Source organism: Rattus norvegicus, chromosome 9, assembly GCF_036323735.1.
Source record: "Rattus norvegicus strain BN/NHsdMcwi chromosome 9, GRCr8, whole genome shotgun sequence".
NCBI classification, from domain to species: domain Eukaryota; kingdom Metazoa; phylum Chordata; class Mammalia; order Rodentia; family Muridae; genus Rattus; species Rattus norvegicus.
In genome coordinates this window covers 7,534,409-7,551,444 of record NC_086027.1, presented here as the reverse complement: position 1 = coordinate 7,551,444, position 17,036 = coordinate 7,534,409, and the positions used below count along the sequence as shown (strand labels likewise).

At 36.5% G+C, this 17,036-nt stretch overlaps 1 protein-coding gene across 2 annotated transcripts in view; it reads left to right on the top strand.

Annotated features, from left to right (window-relative positions):
• Window positions 1–2,606, top strand: part of Sult1c3 (sulfotransferase family 1C member 3) — a 45,461-nt gene extending 42,855 nt beyond the window's left edge. The window contains exons 7-9 of one of the 2 annotated variants that reach the window (XM_063267705.1): window positions 459–553; window positions 1,914–2,094; window positions 2,286–2,606. In XM_063267705.1, coding sequence (XP_063123775.1) covers window positions 459–553; window positions 1,914–2,094; window positions 2,286–2,398 — 389 coding nt within the window. In that variant the 3' untranslated portion in view covers window positions 2,399–2,606. The remainder of the gene's footprint in view (window positions 1–458; window positions 554–1,913; window positions 2,095–2,285) is intronic. The other variant, NM_031732.2, reaches the window with a different exon arrangement.
• Window positions 2,607–17,036: the final 14,430 nt, after the last annotated feature.

Below are 17,036 nucleotides of genomic sequence, written 5' to 3'. Positions count from 1 at the left end.
AACAAGTCAGTTTTCTCAGGTCACTTTAATCTAAAAGTATACATATCCTCTGATAAGTATACCATGCTCCAGTGGAAGATAGCATATTCAAGAATATTTGGGGAGTACAAACTGGCATGGGCAAAAGAGATACCAAGTTCAGTGGAAGTAAAAGACGGAATACTCCTGTTAAGATTTGGGGGAGAGGGCTGAAAAATTATCAAATGTGGGGTGTGTGTGTGTGTGTGTGTGTGTGTGTGTGTGTGTGTGTGTGTATGGCTGTGTTTGTGCATCAGTGTGTCTATGTATGTCTGTCGGAGTCTGTGGGTATGTATAAAACTGTATTCTTAAAGAAAGAATTTTGTTCAGGATCTTTGTATTTTGTTTGTATTTATTAATTGTTCTTTTATATTTATCACAGCTATTCTTATCGGATAAGTTTTAAGGTGACAATAACATCCTCTTTCTTTCCTCCTTAGTGCTGTGGGGCTCCTGGTATGACCATGTAAAGGGATGGTGGGATGTGAAAGACCAACACCGTATTCTGTATCTCTTCTATGAAGACATGAAAGAGGTGATGGCAGTGTGATCTCGACTGTCATCCCACATCCTCATATAAAAATAATCCCAGTGACACCCTGGAATGTGGGCTGGTCCGCAGAAGATTCTTGAGGAATCTGCTTCTATGATACCTCACAATTCATTCTTCCCCTAGAAACTCTGCAACTCAGTTTTTTCCTAGATGCTCTAACTACTTTTTCCCATTTAGTAGTCATAATTTTCACAGTATCTTTTCTCTTCAAAAAAAGAGAGCAAGTTTTATACTCAAATCAAATGACCAGATTCTGATACTTGTTATCCATGTTTCATTATCGAAAGCTGGTTGTTGTTTATCTCACGAAGTGACTAGAAATGTATCCAGTCATAGTTGTAGAGTATGAAAGTGTAACTTCTTTCTCCCTTGTCCACACCTCTGAAGTCCATCACTAAGTTGTAGACCATGTGAACACTGGCTGGATTAGACACATACAGTGGGGTACTGAACTGACACCTCTCTCTGTTTTATTGTGAGTAAGTAGCATGTAATGCCTAAAATTAACCTGTAAGTCACATCTGCTCAGGGAAGAAGTAACTTCCTGGAACGCTGAGTTATAGCTTTTAGAAAATAACAAAGTGTCATGGGAAAATACAGTGGCCTATAGGTTTGCCTTTATAAACTCCTGCAACACATGGCTTAGGGCCCTTATAGCTAGGAAACTCCAGGGAATGGTCCTAACTAAAGTCTATCTCTTAATACGTATTTAATAGTTAATAAAGCTTGCTTACAATTTGACCCAAATTTTAAGTTGGTTTTTCTGACAAATCTTAGGATTAACATAGAGCACAGATATACTCTCACAATCCTGTGGATTGGTGTGCTTATGTTACAAATTCACCTTCTATGCCCAAGCTAAGATTTAACCAGAATCTGTTGGTACTTTTCTTTCATCAGAATGAGGCAAGTTGCAAGGATTCATATCCTTGGGTTGACTTGGTAACTCTTTTATTCGTTCTCTTATTAGACTTCTCATAGCTCTCAATCTCTTTTTGCTGACTATTATAGCCACTATACAAAGTTAATCACACAAACCAACAGAACCTCAACTTCACATGATCTTCACAAAATCTCTTAACACCCAGAAAATAAAATAGAATGCCTTCCAAGATTCCAGGTCCTGGCTCTGAAGGCATTTGATCCCCTGCTACAAGTGAATATTCTAGATGGCAAGAGTAAAACCTGAGATAGTCAGTGCCTTGCATTAAAACTACTTAAGATAAATTGCAATTGGCCCCATGAAACATACTTTTCTAAGTAGTGTTTGTCAATGCTGACTAAACCGCATCTCTAATGGAAGACCAAAATTATTTATTTTATATAATTGTTCCTTATACAGGACCCTAAAAGAGAAATTAAGAAGATAGCAAAATTCCTGGAAAAAGACATATCAGAGGAAGTTCTTAATAAAATCATCTACCACACCTCCTTTGATGTAATGAAGGAAAACCCAATGGCCAACTATACCACTCTACCCTCCAGTATCATGGACCACTCTATATCTCCTTTCATGAGGAAAGGTAGGTGAGATTGACATTCTGAGATGTCAAATAAGTCTCATGGTCTTGCTAATATTTTCCACTAATGTATCATGCTACCTGACTTATTTTGCTAACAGGTGTAATTTTGGAGCTTGGTACAAATCATAGGGGTGTATAGGCAGTCCTTCCTCTGTGTCTGCAACACTCTCTAAGAGTTCACTTTATTTCAGGGATGCCTGGAGACTGGAAGAACTACTTTACTGTGGCACAAAGTGAGGATTTTGATGAAGACTACCGGAGGAAGATGGCAGGGAGCAATATTACCTTCCGCACAGAGATCTGAGAGCAGTGAGGAAGAGGGAAGCCCTAGATTTCCTGACTATATGCTTTAGCTATTTGAGCTTCCATTCCTGAGTTTTGTATGTCCTGTGATACTATTTCATCAAAATGTAATCAGACCTTCCACACTAGGTGATTATTCTTATTGATACCTACTATACAACCATGCACTTTTACTGCACTTACGCAAAATAAACAGAATACCTTCACTAGCCTGTAATTGTCTTGTTTCACGGCAAATCTCATGAATAGAGAGACACACAAAACAGGATTAGACATAAGAAAGTAAATAAGAAAAGCCAAACGAATGAGAAGTGAGCACTGTGCATTAACCAAAGGCTATTTAATTTTCTTAACAATTGTCTTCATCTGTTCTCTTTAACGAAATACCTAATTTGTTTATAAAGAATAAAAATGATTTCTTATGCACTGCTTTGAAGTCTGGGTACTAAAGTCAAACTGTCACACTAGCAAGCCCCTTCTTATTGCACCCTCCCATGACAGAGTACAGAATGCACAGAAGAAAGGTCAAATTCAAGTTTTCATCAAGAACCTATGATAACCAACTCATTCATAAGATGATGTACTTATATCTCTTGACTCTACTGCACTGATGACTCAGTTTCTAATATATAATGAACATTGCTATATATTCAGATTACAGCTGTAGAACAAGAATAAGACTCTCCACTTCAACATCCCTAGACTAAATAACAACAACAACAACAATAACAAAAGTTAGGCATAAAATCTGCCTTTTAAGTTGCCAAGGTTATCTAAGATATTCCTAAAACTGTTATCCTTAGTTACCTCCCTAAAATAGAAGGTAAATCCCTACTGTTGGTGACATCATACACTTTGGACTATGCACATGACCCAGAAGATCTGAGTTGGATCCACCTTGAAAGTACACACCCTAAGTGATGTGGAGACTATCATATTTCCTCCAGTAATGCAGGATAAATTTCTCCAAATGGCTGGATAGATTGTTTCTACTGGCAGGGAACCATGAAAATAGCCAAGGCTTCCAACTCCATCAGTCTTTCTACATCTTCTCAGAATTTGTTTTTACTCTCCTTTCTTCTGAGTTAATGTTCTCACTTTAACAGTAGACTCCCCGTGAGGCTTGAAGTTCATTGTCATTGAGTCATTTGAACAAAGAAATTATGGGTTCAGTTTTCCATGATATCACCTTCTCTCTCTCTCTCTCTCTCTCTCTCTCTCTCTCTCTCTCTCTCTCTCTCTCTCTCTGTCTCTCTCTCTCTCTCTCTCTCTCTCTCTCTCTCTCTCTCGGATAAACATAGGTTTCAGGTAAATTTATATTCATTTTGAACTGAAATTTTATAACCTAGAACTCATTTTTGAAGCAAACAGTCAAACTTATTACTTGACAGAAATAGTTCATAATATCATATATATAACAATCCAGACATGGAAAGAGCAATTCTCAATTTCATGTGGAAAAATAAAAAAATACAGGATAGTGAAAACAATTTGTAACAATAAAAGAACTTCTGGGTGAATCACCATCCCGACTTCAAGCTGTACTACAGAGCAATGGTGATAAAAACTGCATGGTATTGGTACAGAGACAGGCAGGTAGATCAATGGAATAGACCTGAAGACCCAGAAATAAACTGACACATTTACGAACACCTGATCTTTGACAAAGAAGCCAAAATATACAATGGGAAAAAGAAGGCATCTTCAGTAAATGGTGCTGGTCTAACTGGAAGTCTGCATGTAAAAAAATAAAAATAGATCCATATTTTTCACCTTGCACAAAGTTCAAATCCAGGTAGATCAAGGACATCAATATAAAACCAGACACATTGAATCTAATAGAAGAGAAAATGGGAAAGAGCCTCAAACTCATTGGCTAGGGGGTAAAGGGTAATTTCATAAACAAAACTCCAACGGTCAGGCTTTAAGATCAAAAATTGATAAATGGGATCTCTTGAAAAAGAAAAGCTTCTTAGGACAAATTACTCTTAAAGAAAAGCATCACACATCCCATTCTTGTGCTCAAAATCCTTTGGAGATCAGTATCAGATAACAAAACATGACTTAGCTTGTGCCTAGATTCATACATAGTACCACCTCTCTACTTCAAATGTTAAATACCAGTGATTTTCATACTTTCCGATGTTAGAGGCTCAGAGTCCTAAACAGATTTTCTTTATGTGGTTTATAGCTTTTGGTGTTTTGTATATTATAAATTAAAACTAAGAAATTATAAAACTCCAAAATACAGCTTACTATATATCATTTGTCATCAAAATACTGACGGCACGATGTGGTAAGTGATAGAAGAGTTCACCCTGAACTCCTGAAAGATTCAATCTAAGAAACTAACATCATCTCATACTAGAGAAATGGTCTTGACCTTGTAGAACCCTTGGCAGGGTCTCAGTTTTTACAAATATTTCCAGAGTATAATTTATAAACTGCTGTTTGGTCTTAAACTCAAACAAAATCAGTGTATATTGTTCAACATCTAATTTCTTAACTTTAGTCAATCTGCTCTTCTATCTGGTTCATTTTGCCCCAGTTCACATATTCCATGTCAAATGACATCATCTCCCTAGCAGTGCCAGTCCCTTTGTGCAGTTTTATTACGCCATTATTTGATACATTACTATTTCTCTCCTCTCCTTTTTCCTTCCTCTCTTCCTCTTCCCTGCCTTCCCTCCTCCTTCCTCTCTCTCTCTCTCACTCTCCCCTTTGAACTTTCAAAGCAATATTTCTCCTCCTATTATTTCTAGTTATGTCTTTATCTTTTTTAACTCATATTATATATATGCACATATATATATATATATATGCCTATATAATTGCCTTTCAAAGATACCATTCAACCACCTGTTATCACTAATTTTTCTTTGGGGAAATATCACTCCCTAAATGTGCAATTTTATGGAGTTATCAAGGAGTCACACCTTTTCCTGATCAATGTGTACACATATGACCAAAACTGGGTAGGTTTTATTTTCTGCTTATATTTGAATTATGGGCCAACTAAATTTATTTGCAACCCACTCAACTTATGAGAATGGCTTTGGCGATGGCCACTTGGTAAATCCTTTATGGATTCCCACAACTGCCTCACTCTCTGTTCTTGTTCTTTTCTCTCAGTTCTTTGAGTAATCCTATACCCTTTCCAGTTGTTGTTGTACTGGAATAAAATGGTCCATGTTGCCTACTACCACAGAAACAAATGAACAGATACAAAAAATGAATCTTTAAACTGTACTTTATTCAGATATTCAGCCTTCTGAGAACCTAGTAAATTATTGTCCATAAACCTTCCTTCTCTGGCACATCTCCAGCTAGTATACATGACAAATAATCAGAACCAAGGCAGGAAGTTATTCCAAAGGTTATTCTTGTTGCTCTGGTCAGGTGAGCAGCTTTGTCTCTGACATTTATGATATTAATGCTTTTACAGCTATGTTCCTCTCTATATATAGTGGATGATTCACATATACTGAAGACTGCTAAATTTTGCATTCTTTCTGCATCACCATCTGCGTTACATCTAGGATAAAAGTTAACACAGAACAAACATCAGTGTAATATGCTGGGCTTTTTAGAATGTTCACACTCAGGTTCCTTTCCACAATGAAATACAAATGTGCCTCTCTAATATAGAATTTTTAAAAATGTGTACCACAGTATTCCCGGCAATGCTGTTTATTATCAGGAAACTCTAATAAACAATAACCTGGCCTCCATGTAGCTATATAACAAGAAAAAAGTCAGTCTGAAACTTTGAATCATGTTTTACATGCAGAGATAATAAGGGCCCAGAACTAATCAAAGTCTATATAAATATGAAGCCACAGCCTTTTCTTTCCTTTTTTTCTTTTTGTTTATCTTTTATTTTATACATATGTATGAGTGGTTGACTGTATGTTTGTCTGTACACCACGTGGGTATCCTGGAATTGAATATCCTGGAAATAGTTATGATTTATCATGTAGGTACAGGAATTGAGTGAACTTCTGTCCTCTGGAAGAGGAACACACACTCTTATCCACTGAGTTATTTCTCTAGCAGTCACAGTCTTGAGGAACGTGCTACACTTGCTATGAGCTAGACTGAGTGACTTTCAGGCATATACCTTAAAAGTGAAGTGAAAACACATGAACAGCAGAGGGACAAGCTGCATATGGATACCTCAAAGAAGTGAGGCCAGAGCAGCACAATCAGAAATTTCAAGAGCTTTGGCAAAAAGATAGAAATGTTAAATGGAACAATTCAGATTTACCAAAATTAAAGATATTCTTCTCACCCAGCAGAATAGTATGGCAAGTAAAGGAAATTAAAGAAAGAGAAACAAACAGGAAGAGAAGTCAAATTATCTCAATTTGCAGATAATATAGTATTATATATAAGAGATCCTAAATATTCTACCAGAAAACTTCTAGACAATCAACAATTTCTGCAAAGTGGCAGAACACAAAGTCAAATTACAAAAATCAGTAGCCTTTCAATCAACAATTATGTTAAGAGATCATGAATACACTCACATTTGCAATAGCATTGAAGACAAAAGACCTCCAAAAATATAAACTTCAAATACATAAAGGGATTAAGAAAATGAAAAAATCTAATATGTTCATGCATTGATAGAATTAATATTGTGAGACTGGCCATCCTATCAAAAGTGATTTAAGATTCAGTGCACTTGCAATCTAAATACCCCAAGTACAGTCAAAGAAATAGGAAAAAAAATCCTAAAATTCATATGAAACCAAGAGTAACCCCAAATAGCCAAGCAATTATGAGAAAAAAAATAATAACAGAGGGATTACTAATCAAGATTTCAAGACATACCATAGAGCTAAATTAATAGTGATATTTTTTTAATCCAATATGATACTGAAACAAAACAGAAACATAGATTAATGGAGCAAAAGACCCAAACATGAATATGTAAAAAATATATCCATCTGATATTTGATGAAAAGTCAAAATCATACACTTAAAAATAGCATTTTAGCAAATTGTGCTAAAAAATGGATATCCACATGCAGAAGAATGAAATTATATCTACCATTCTGTGCAAAAATTAGATTCAAGTAAATCAAAGACCTCAATGTTAACCCAAAAGTACTGAAACTTCTAGAAGAGAACAGGGGCAGTTAAAGTTTAGGTGTAGTAAAAGATTTTCCTTAATCCTGGAATTAATTATTTACCTGGGAATTATGGACAACAAATGACAAGTAGAACCTCATAAAACTAAGAACAGCTAAGGAAATAGTAACCTGAGTGAAGAAGAAAGCCACAGAATGGGGTGTAATCTTCGTTGGTTATTCATCTGAAAGAGTATATAAAGAACTCAAAATGGCAGTCAAAGAAAACATGATCCAATTAACAAATGAGCTAGGAATATAAAAGAGAATTTTCTTTTTTTTTTTCTTATTTATTTATTTATTATATATAAGTACACTGTAGCTGTCTTCAGATACACCAGAAGAGGGCATCAGATCTCTTTACAGATGGTTGTGAGCCACCATGTGGTTGCTGGGAATTGAACTCATGACCTCTGGAAGAGCAGTCGGGTGCTCTTAACCGCTGAGCCATCTCTCCAGCCCAAAAGAGAATTTTCAACCGCGGACACACACATGCCTACAAATCAGATCAAAAGTGTTCAGTATCTGTGCAATTGTGGAAATGCACATTAAAAAAGACTTGAGATTTCATCTCACCCCAGTTAGAATGGCTAACACAACAACTAACAAATGCTGAGGAGTTTGTGCGAAAAAGGAATTCACTTTTGGTCAGAATGCAAATTGGAGCAGGCAGACTGGAAGCCAATATAGACAGACAATTATTGAGCTCATCCACAAGAAAAACTCCTTCTCTCAGCTATCATTACATAGCTGTAGTGACTTTTCCGGGGGTGTGAACCTATGAAATTTCTCCCCTTCCTTAATAGTACATCTTATTTAGTACATCTAAGTTCAGATCTTATTTATTTAGCCATTATGAGAGACAGCGTCAAAGCACACATCTTGGTATTTCAGCTCTTGAAATCTTCCCTCAAAATACAATCATGTTCCCTAAGGCATAGATCAGGAGCTGTGAGATAGATGCATACACTGAGACTAGGTTTTCTGTAATTTGTTAACTCATGTCATTCAACATGTGAGACAATGCAGACTGCAAAATGTAAGTGTCACATGTTCTCTCTCATCTGCAGTTTCTTCAGATGTGAGTCTGTACTTCAAGGTATGATTATACAAGACTACGTAAGCACAATAATGAGGAAAGTTTAAGAGCACCATTGGGGTGGTGGGGTGGGGCATAAGTGTGAAATAGCCAAATATGGTGATGTGAGATGAAATGGAAAAATGGAGGGGAATTCAATTTGGGAGTACACAGGAAGGACAATACCAAAGAAGGGGATGAACAACAAATAACATCTTTTCTTTGAAAAAGTCTCACAAAAACTTATCATTTCATATATACCTAAAATATTTTTATACCTAAAGTCATAAGCAGTGCATGAAGTGCTTGAAGTGTACTTAAATGAAATTTTGCCACTAGGGCTGACAATAAGCACAGACTAACAGAAACCCCAGAACCAGGGATAAGGAATATACTTTAGCAGAGTTCTTCAGTGTAATCCTCCTAAAACAATGTCATAACTCCTAAAACAATGTAGACTATGACAGTTGTCCTCAGCTGCCTATCAGAGTGAACGTATGTTACTATTGCTAAAGATACCACATATTTAGGATAGAGCACTCAGTTGATACAAGCTGCATTTAATTTGGAAAACTCTTTACTGTAGACTAGCTTCCATGGAACTGGAAAATACTATGGAAGCTGCCAAGAAAGGGAATCAATTAACAGTATTACCCAGCTATTGAACACATGGACCTTAGCAATGACCAACATGACAAGCTATCCATAAAGGACCAGGGATTGACACACACATGCTAACGATTCAAGAGGATGAAAGCCATGCCTAATACTGGAATAATAGCCAACTTCCCAGGTGTTGTGTTGTGGGATGATGTCACAGGTGAGGCAGGTACAAGACAGAAGAAGGCCTGTCATTGGATGAGAAGGAAAGATGGGCAGGAGAAAAGTTTGAAGGAAGAGGAGGAGACTGGAACAGAAAGGAAGAAGAGACAGGAGAGAGAGGGAGAGAAGCAGTGGCAGGAGAATATGGCGGGTGATGTTAACATTCCACGCTGTACCTTTACAGGTTGTTACAAATGTTTTTAAGGGATGGATGTGTATTGGGCTTTGTATGTTTAGGTGGGCAATCATATCTTATCAATTGGGCCAAAACTTATTGTGTTGTGTGTTCCTTCATGTAGTGATTTAAGTGTAAGAAAGTGAAGCAGCTGGTTGGGGCCGTCATGGAATTGGGATGTGTGTTTCTGGCATGGAAACCTGCCTTGGGAACTAGCTAGGTAGAGAAATTGCTGCCAGGGTCAGAGAGAGGTCTTCAGCAGTGTGATATGGGATGCAGCAGAGCGGGTGAAATGCTTTGCTGACTGAGAATTAAGATATCCAGCAGATATCTTGGGGCACTGAGGTGCTGGACCTAGTGGGGGATAAAAGACAACCACTACATTTTTTTATTTTTTATATTTTTACAACAAATGTCTTGTGACAAGACATTTCCTGAGAAGATTCTACACATGTCTACTCATACCCCAGTGAGGGAACCTAAAATAGACCAAAATACGGATGCCACCAAAGTAAAACTTGGTGAACCAATAAGTTTTATTGGGGTTACTTATAAGGAGTATAGGTGGGAAGTTACAGGAACAGAAATAACTTAAAGACAGCTGCATCACTAAAACCCCAGCATAAAAGACAACTCACAAAAGCTGTGAACCTAAAGCACACTACAAAGGCTGCAGGCCATTCAACAAGTTGGAGAATGTTCTTTTCAAGTGACTTGGTGATTCTCTTGGTCTAAACATGTTCCAGGCACTCTGCTGTTTTTCTTCTTCTAGACAGCTGGTCTAATCTCGAGTCTTCTTTGTATCCTGACTTGTCCAAGAGTGTTTCTAGGGAACTTCGCTACTCTGGGGGTAAAGAGGAGAATCAGCAACAGGACATGATGAAATATTTGCAATCACATCAGATAGAAGACTGGTTTGAGCATTAAGTAAAGGAGTCTTCAGGTTTGATAGTAAAATGGCAAGTAGTCCACTTGAAAATTAACCAATCACACTAATCTATATTTAGTTTATCTGTGGGAGGGAGAAATGTTTCAAGGTATACAACAGAATGTGTTGTGAACTGCAGTTGTAATGCACAAAGTAAACCTGTAAGTCCCACCTCCACAAGGACCTGGTAACTTCCTGGAATGCTGGGAAGTTGTTAGATTTACATATCCTGAGTCACAGTCCCTTAAGGGAACTGAAGGCAGGAGGTGATGCAGAGGCCCCTAAAGGAGTGTTGCTTATTGGATTGCTTTTCCTGACTTGATCATCTTGCTCTCTTATAGAACCACATGTTCAGGGATTGTACAACCTCCAGTAAGCTGGGCTATCCCACAACATTCACTAATTAAGAAAATGATCTACAAACTTGCCTACAGACAAATCTTTTGGAGGCATTGTTTGGTTTGTTTATTTGTTTGTTTTGTCTTCTAATTCAGAGTCATTCTTTCCAAATAAGTCTAACTTACGTCAAGTTGATGATAAATTAGCCAAGATACTGACAAGCCTTGAAAGAATTATGAAACTGAGATTGTACAGTTGAGGTTGTAAAATGCAGCCAGTCACAAAAGAACCTGAGTGACTGTATGTACAGGAAATGTGTAGAATTGGCTGATCTATTTATAGGTGTAAAGAAGACTCACAGGTAAGTCAGGTGGGGAGATGGGAGAATCAGGGGGTAGATGAATGACACAGGATTTCTTTTGGGGAGTGGTAATGATGATGTTTTAACATAGATGGAATCAAAATCCTATCCACATACTGAAAATCCCTCAACTGAACATTAAAAAAAATATTCATTTTTCTAATGAATGGTTTATTCATACAATACACTTCGATCATATGCTTTTCATCCCCCCAAATACTCCCAGATTGACTTCCAATTCATATTCTTTCCCTCTCTTAAAAAGAAAACAAAATAAAAATATAAAAGCGTGCACACACACACACACATACACACACAAACACATGGTGTCATTGTTAGGTTTTAAACCTGGGACAGATGGCTAAGATGCCTATTTAACATATCAAATCAGACATCGACCAACATGTTCTCCATACATCCCTCAATCCATACCTGTAATAGAGCCCTTCTGGGTGTCATACACTAATCCCTACCCTAAACTTTCCAGCCCAGAGGGCTAGGCTGCTCATTCCCATATAATCCAGACATTTTGATTATCCACCCCTCTTTGTACCTGCACCTGGTTTCCCCCTCTCCCTTCTCTCCCAACCTCCCTCTGTTCCCTACACCATACACCCATCCCCATCCCTCACCCACACCTTTACTCACAAGGCACAACTCATTCTGGTCTTGTCCACACTGGACTCTCCCAGATGTTACTGCCTCTGACTATGCTCTCCCCCATATCTACAATAAACCTTCATTTTTCTTCCTTTTTCTTTTATTTTTCTCTCCATTCATTCGTTTGTGTTGGGTTACTACCCTTGAGCGTGAAGCCTGTCCCACAGTGTGATTGATATATCCAGTTTCACTCCATTGAAGAAATCTCATATTTCAATCCTTTCAGGGATCAATTGCAAGGAGCTTCTTTGGTAGGGATGCTACTTTGTGTCCATTTTTCCTTCTGTGCTAGAATTTTGTCTAGCTTGAATTTCTCTAAGTTTTTTGCATGCAGTCAGAGCCAGGTTCTGTAAGAGCATCTGCACCATCCCTATGGTGTGAAAAATGCTTTTTTGTTGGATTCATCGACTGTTTCTGTTTCTTTCCATCTCCCTTTCCTCATAGATCACTGAGTCTTGAGAGGAGTAGTTTCATGAAATCATCCTATTTGTAGGTAAATGCTCCAAATCTCTTATTCTTTATACATTGCCCAGTTGTAGTGTCTCTTAACTACTGTTTACTGCAAGAAGTTTCTCTTATGAGGGCTGAGTAATACAGTGGTCTCTATGCCATTAAAAATCATTTTATTGCTATGTTCACTTAGTAGAATAATACTATCAGATGTTCCTGAAGGACTCATGAACTATCCAGTCTCAGGTTCTTGGCTATGAACAGTTTCAAATATGGCTATGATTCCATCTTGGTTGGTTACTAACATTATATATTGCACCAGTACATATATCTTGCAGTGAAGTCATTATTATAGCTCACAAGGTTTTTAGAGTCCTTTGTGTATATATCCAATGCTGGAATAGCTGGCTCTTTTCATAGATCTATTTTCTGCTTTTTGAGGAAGCTTCACATTGAATTCCACAGTGGCTATACCACTGTCAACTCCCACAAGCAATGAATATATGTTCCCCTTTCCTCAAATCCTCACTAAGATCAACTGTCTTTTATATTTTATTTATATTAGCCATTCTGACTAAAGTGATTGGAAATCTCAAAATAGTTTTAATTTGCATTTACCTTGTGACCAAAGATGCTAAACAGTTTTAAGTGTTTCTTAACTATTTCTATGTCCTTTGATAAACTTTGGAGGACTCTTTGTTCACTTCTATACCCATTTTAAAATTGGTTTTCCCCCCTCAATGGTCAGTTTTTAGCTTTTTATATATTTCATATGATAACCCTCTGTAAAATGTATAATATGTGAGGATTTTTTATTTTTTTCTGCAGGGTGACACTTTTCTTGGTGTTCAGAAACTTTTCAACTCCATGATATCCTCTTTATTAGTTATTGCTCTTAATTGCAGTCTTATTTTAAAACACTTTTCCTATGTCAATGGGTTCAAGTCTCTCTCCTACTTTCACTTTAATCAGGTATTCAGTCTAATGATATTGAAAAAGTTCTTCCTCCACTTGGGAATTGAGTGCTTAGATGTGGATACATTAACATTCTTCTACCTGCAGTTATCCAATTTGACAAGCACCATTTGTGAAAGATGTGGTATTTTTCCTCACTGTGTATTTTTGGCTTCTTTATCAAAAATTAGGTGTCAGCAAGGGTCTGAAATTATGTCTGATTCTCCAATTAGATTTTGTTAATCAATGTGTCTGTTGTTGTGATAATAGCATGGTGTTTTTATTATTGTAACTGTAGTACAACTTGATATCTCTCATGATGATACCTCAAGCAGTTTTTTCCTTTTTTCCTTTTTTTGAGATTATAATATAATTACATTATTTCTCCCTTTCTTCCCTCCAAACCTTCCCAAACATACTTTCTTGTTTTCTGAATTTCATGGCTTCTCTTTTTTCTAAATTTTGCAACATGCATGTATGCAGAAACATAACCCGCTCAATCTGGGCAACGCCACTCAACATGCGCATTATCAGGACTGGTTATTTGTATTGAACAATCCAATTGCTGTGCTCTTTCTTCCAGAAGACTATTTCTCCCATGCTCAGTAATCCATAGTTGCCTGTAGTTCTTTGTGTAAAGTTGAGGCCTTGTGGGTTTCCCCTGTCCATTTTGGCATGCCTGTAATTAATGTCCTTGTTTCATTGTTCTACATGTCTACATGTGCTTCATGCCAGGCAATAATGTTTGTGAGGTTTTATAGGGGTAGCTTCTAAAATCAGTAGGGAACCCGATTTTACAGCAAATTCCTTGATCCTCTAGTTCTTACAATTATTTTTCTGCTCCTTGTTCAGCAGTTGCCCCGATCCAGTAGTAATAGTAATCAGGTTGTAGCTTTCTTGAGTTTTTGTTTCAATATGAAATTGCAAGATTTCTGTGAAGAATTGTTTTGGAATTTTAATGGAAATTTCATTGAATCTATAGAGTGCTTTTGGTAAGATGTTTTGTTTTATGACATTAGTCCTACTAATCCTAAAGTAAGAAAGGACTTTCTGCCTTTTAATATCTTCCTTTAACATTCTCATTTTACATATATTTCATCTTATTAGTTAGAGTTATACTAAGATATTTCAGAGGTTATTGTGAAAGTTATTTCCTTAATTTCTTTCTTAGTAACTTTCTCTTTTGTTTATCAAAAGACTACTAAATTTTGTATAATTTTGTATCCTGATAATTTGATGGGTATGGATATCAACTATAGAATTTAGCTGGTAACATCATTGAGATTGTATGCCTTCAAATAAAAATACTTTGGTGTCTGGTCATGGTGACACACACCTTTAGTCCAAGTACTTGCTAGGCAGGGGCAGGCATATCTCTGTAAGTTCAAGGCCAACCTTGTCTATAAAGTGAGTTCCAGTACAGCCAGGGCCACACAGAAAATTTCTGTCTCAAAAAAGAAAAAAAAGGAAAAACAAACAAACAAACAAACAAACAAACCAACAGCAACAAAAGAGAATACCTTGGATTTTTCCTTTCCTCTTTGTATCTTATTAGTCTCCTTCAGTTATTTTATTGCTTTAGCTAATACTTTGAGCATTATATTGAAGAGTTGTGAAAAGAGTACAAGGCATTCGTACTTTGTCTCTCATTTTAATGGAAATGCTTCGAGTTTCTTTAAATCTAAATTGATGTTAGCTTTTAGCTTTCTGTAAAATATCCTCATTATGTGGAGATATTTATTCATATTTCTAGATTCTCCATGGCTTTTATCATGAAAAGATAATGGATTTTGTCAAAGGCTTTTTAAGCATTAAATGATATGATCATGTAGTTTTTGTCTTCCAGTTTGTTTATGTGGTGAATTCTCTTTATTGATTAAAATATATTGAACTGTCCCTGCACCTTTTGGATTAAGCCAATTTAATTATAGTGAATACTATTTTTGCCGTGTTTTTTTTGGATTCAATTTTGGAGTATTTTATTGAGAAATCTTGGATATACATTCTTAAGGTCTATAATTTTCTTTTTGGCAGAGTCCTTTGGTTTTGGTATTAGAGTAACAGTGGCTTATGATTCTTTGAATATCCTTAGTGTTTGTTGTGATGTCTGCCTTTCATATATAATTTTGTAATTTTGATTCTACTTCACTTCTGGTTAATTTGAATATAGGTTTGTCAATATTGTTCACTTTTGAAAAAAATAGTTCTTCATTTCACTAATTCTTGGTATATTGCTTCTGTTGTTTATTTTAGTCTTATTAGTTTGAGCTCTTAGTTTGATTATTTTTCTGTTTATACTTTAGCAGTATTCTTTCTGCTTGTTTTTCTAAAGTGTTCATGTGTATCATTAACTTATTAATATGAAATTTCTCCAGGTGTTTTTTGTGCAGGCTCTCTGAAAGTCACAATGACCTGGACCTGGAGTCTACATTCTCAGAAAGACCAGATGCCAGCCAAGGCTGCCAAGTAAGACTATGAAACATAATCATGGTTAAAGAAGAACATTTCATGATTAAAAACAAATTTAACAGTTTCTGTTCACCCATCTAATTCAACAGAAGACACTAGTTACGGATCCAAGAAGACACAATGAATAAATAATCCCAGAACAGTAATCCAAAAGAGGTCTAAGAAGTAAAACAGGAACACAGAAAAATAACAGGAATTAATAAACACACTTCAATAATAACTGTCAATGTTAACCCCCTCCCCACCCCACCCCACCACCCAAGACACAGACTCAGAGATTGGATTAGAAAACAGGATTCATCTTTCTGCTGCCTCTAAGAAACACGCCTTTCCATAAAGTGCAAACACCACCTTAGGCGTTGAAAGATGGAAAAAATGCATTCAAGCAAATGGAAACAAGAAGCAAGCAGACATAACTATTTAATATTTGACAAATATACTTTGAACGAAAAATGATCAGAAGAGGTAAGGGAACATGCTACATATTCACTAAGGGAAAAAGCCAACAAGAGGATATTACAATACCAACTATTTATGCATCATGCTGGGTCTAGCATGGCTAGGAAGGCAGAGTGTGATATGGTTCCCACCCCTAGAGCAGAGACAGCAGGTTGCAGGTCTCCTTGAGTACTATTGATTACTGTAGGTCTAAGGTTTGTTTGCATAATAATGTACATATTTTACTTCATGTTCCTCCTTCAAAGAATGTTTTCCCTGCCAAGGTTATAAGGGAGTGTCATCCCTGCCAAGGTTAATGACTCCTTGATAATCAGAAATAGCAAGATTCCTGGAAGCCAGATTGCATCTGGTGATCCTCAGCAAAATGGAGATCTCCAAAACAGCCCTTAAAGCTGCAGGAAAGAACTCTGCAAACATGAGTTCAGGGATATAAATTTTTGTATTAGAACTGTTCTTTACAGGATTTCTTAACTATGCTAAATATAAATATCCAATATAAATTATATGTGGGGCTTCACAGACCTGAAAAAACAAAGGCAGCTACACTAATGAGTCAGCTTAGTTAGAAATATATTAAGGAAAGAAAGATGATTTTTGCAATAGTGGAAGAAACCTGGATTATGAAAGACAAAAGAATAGCTGAAATATAAGACTCAGATAGATGGTTATATAATGTTAGTGGTAAAATGGTGGTCTCCTCCACAGAAGCCATCAACAACTTAATTTGATCTAGATATTTTACTCCCTAAAGGAAGTAATCATATGTGTGATCCAGATAGAGGTTGGGGATGGACAAAAGTCTAGTATTA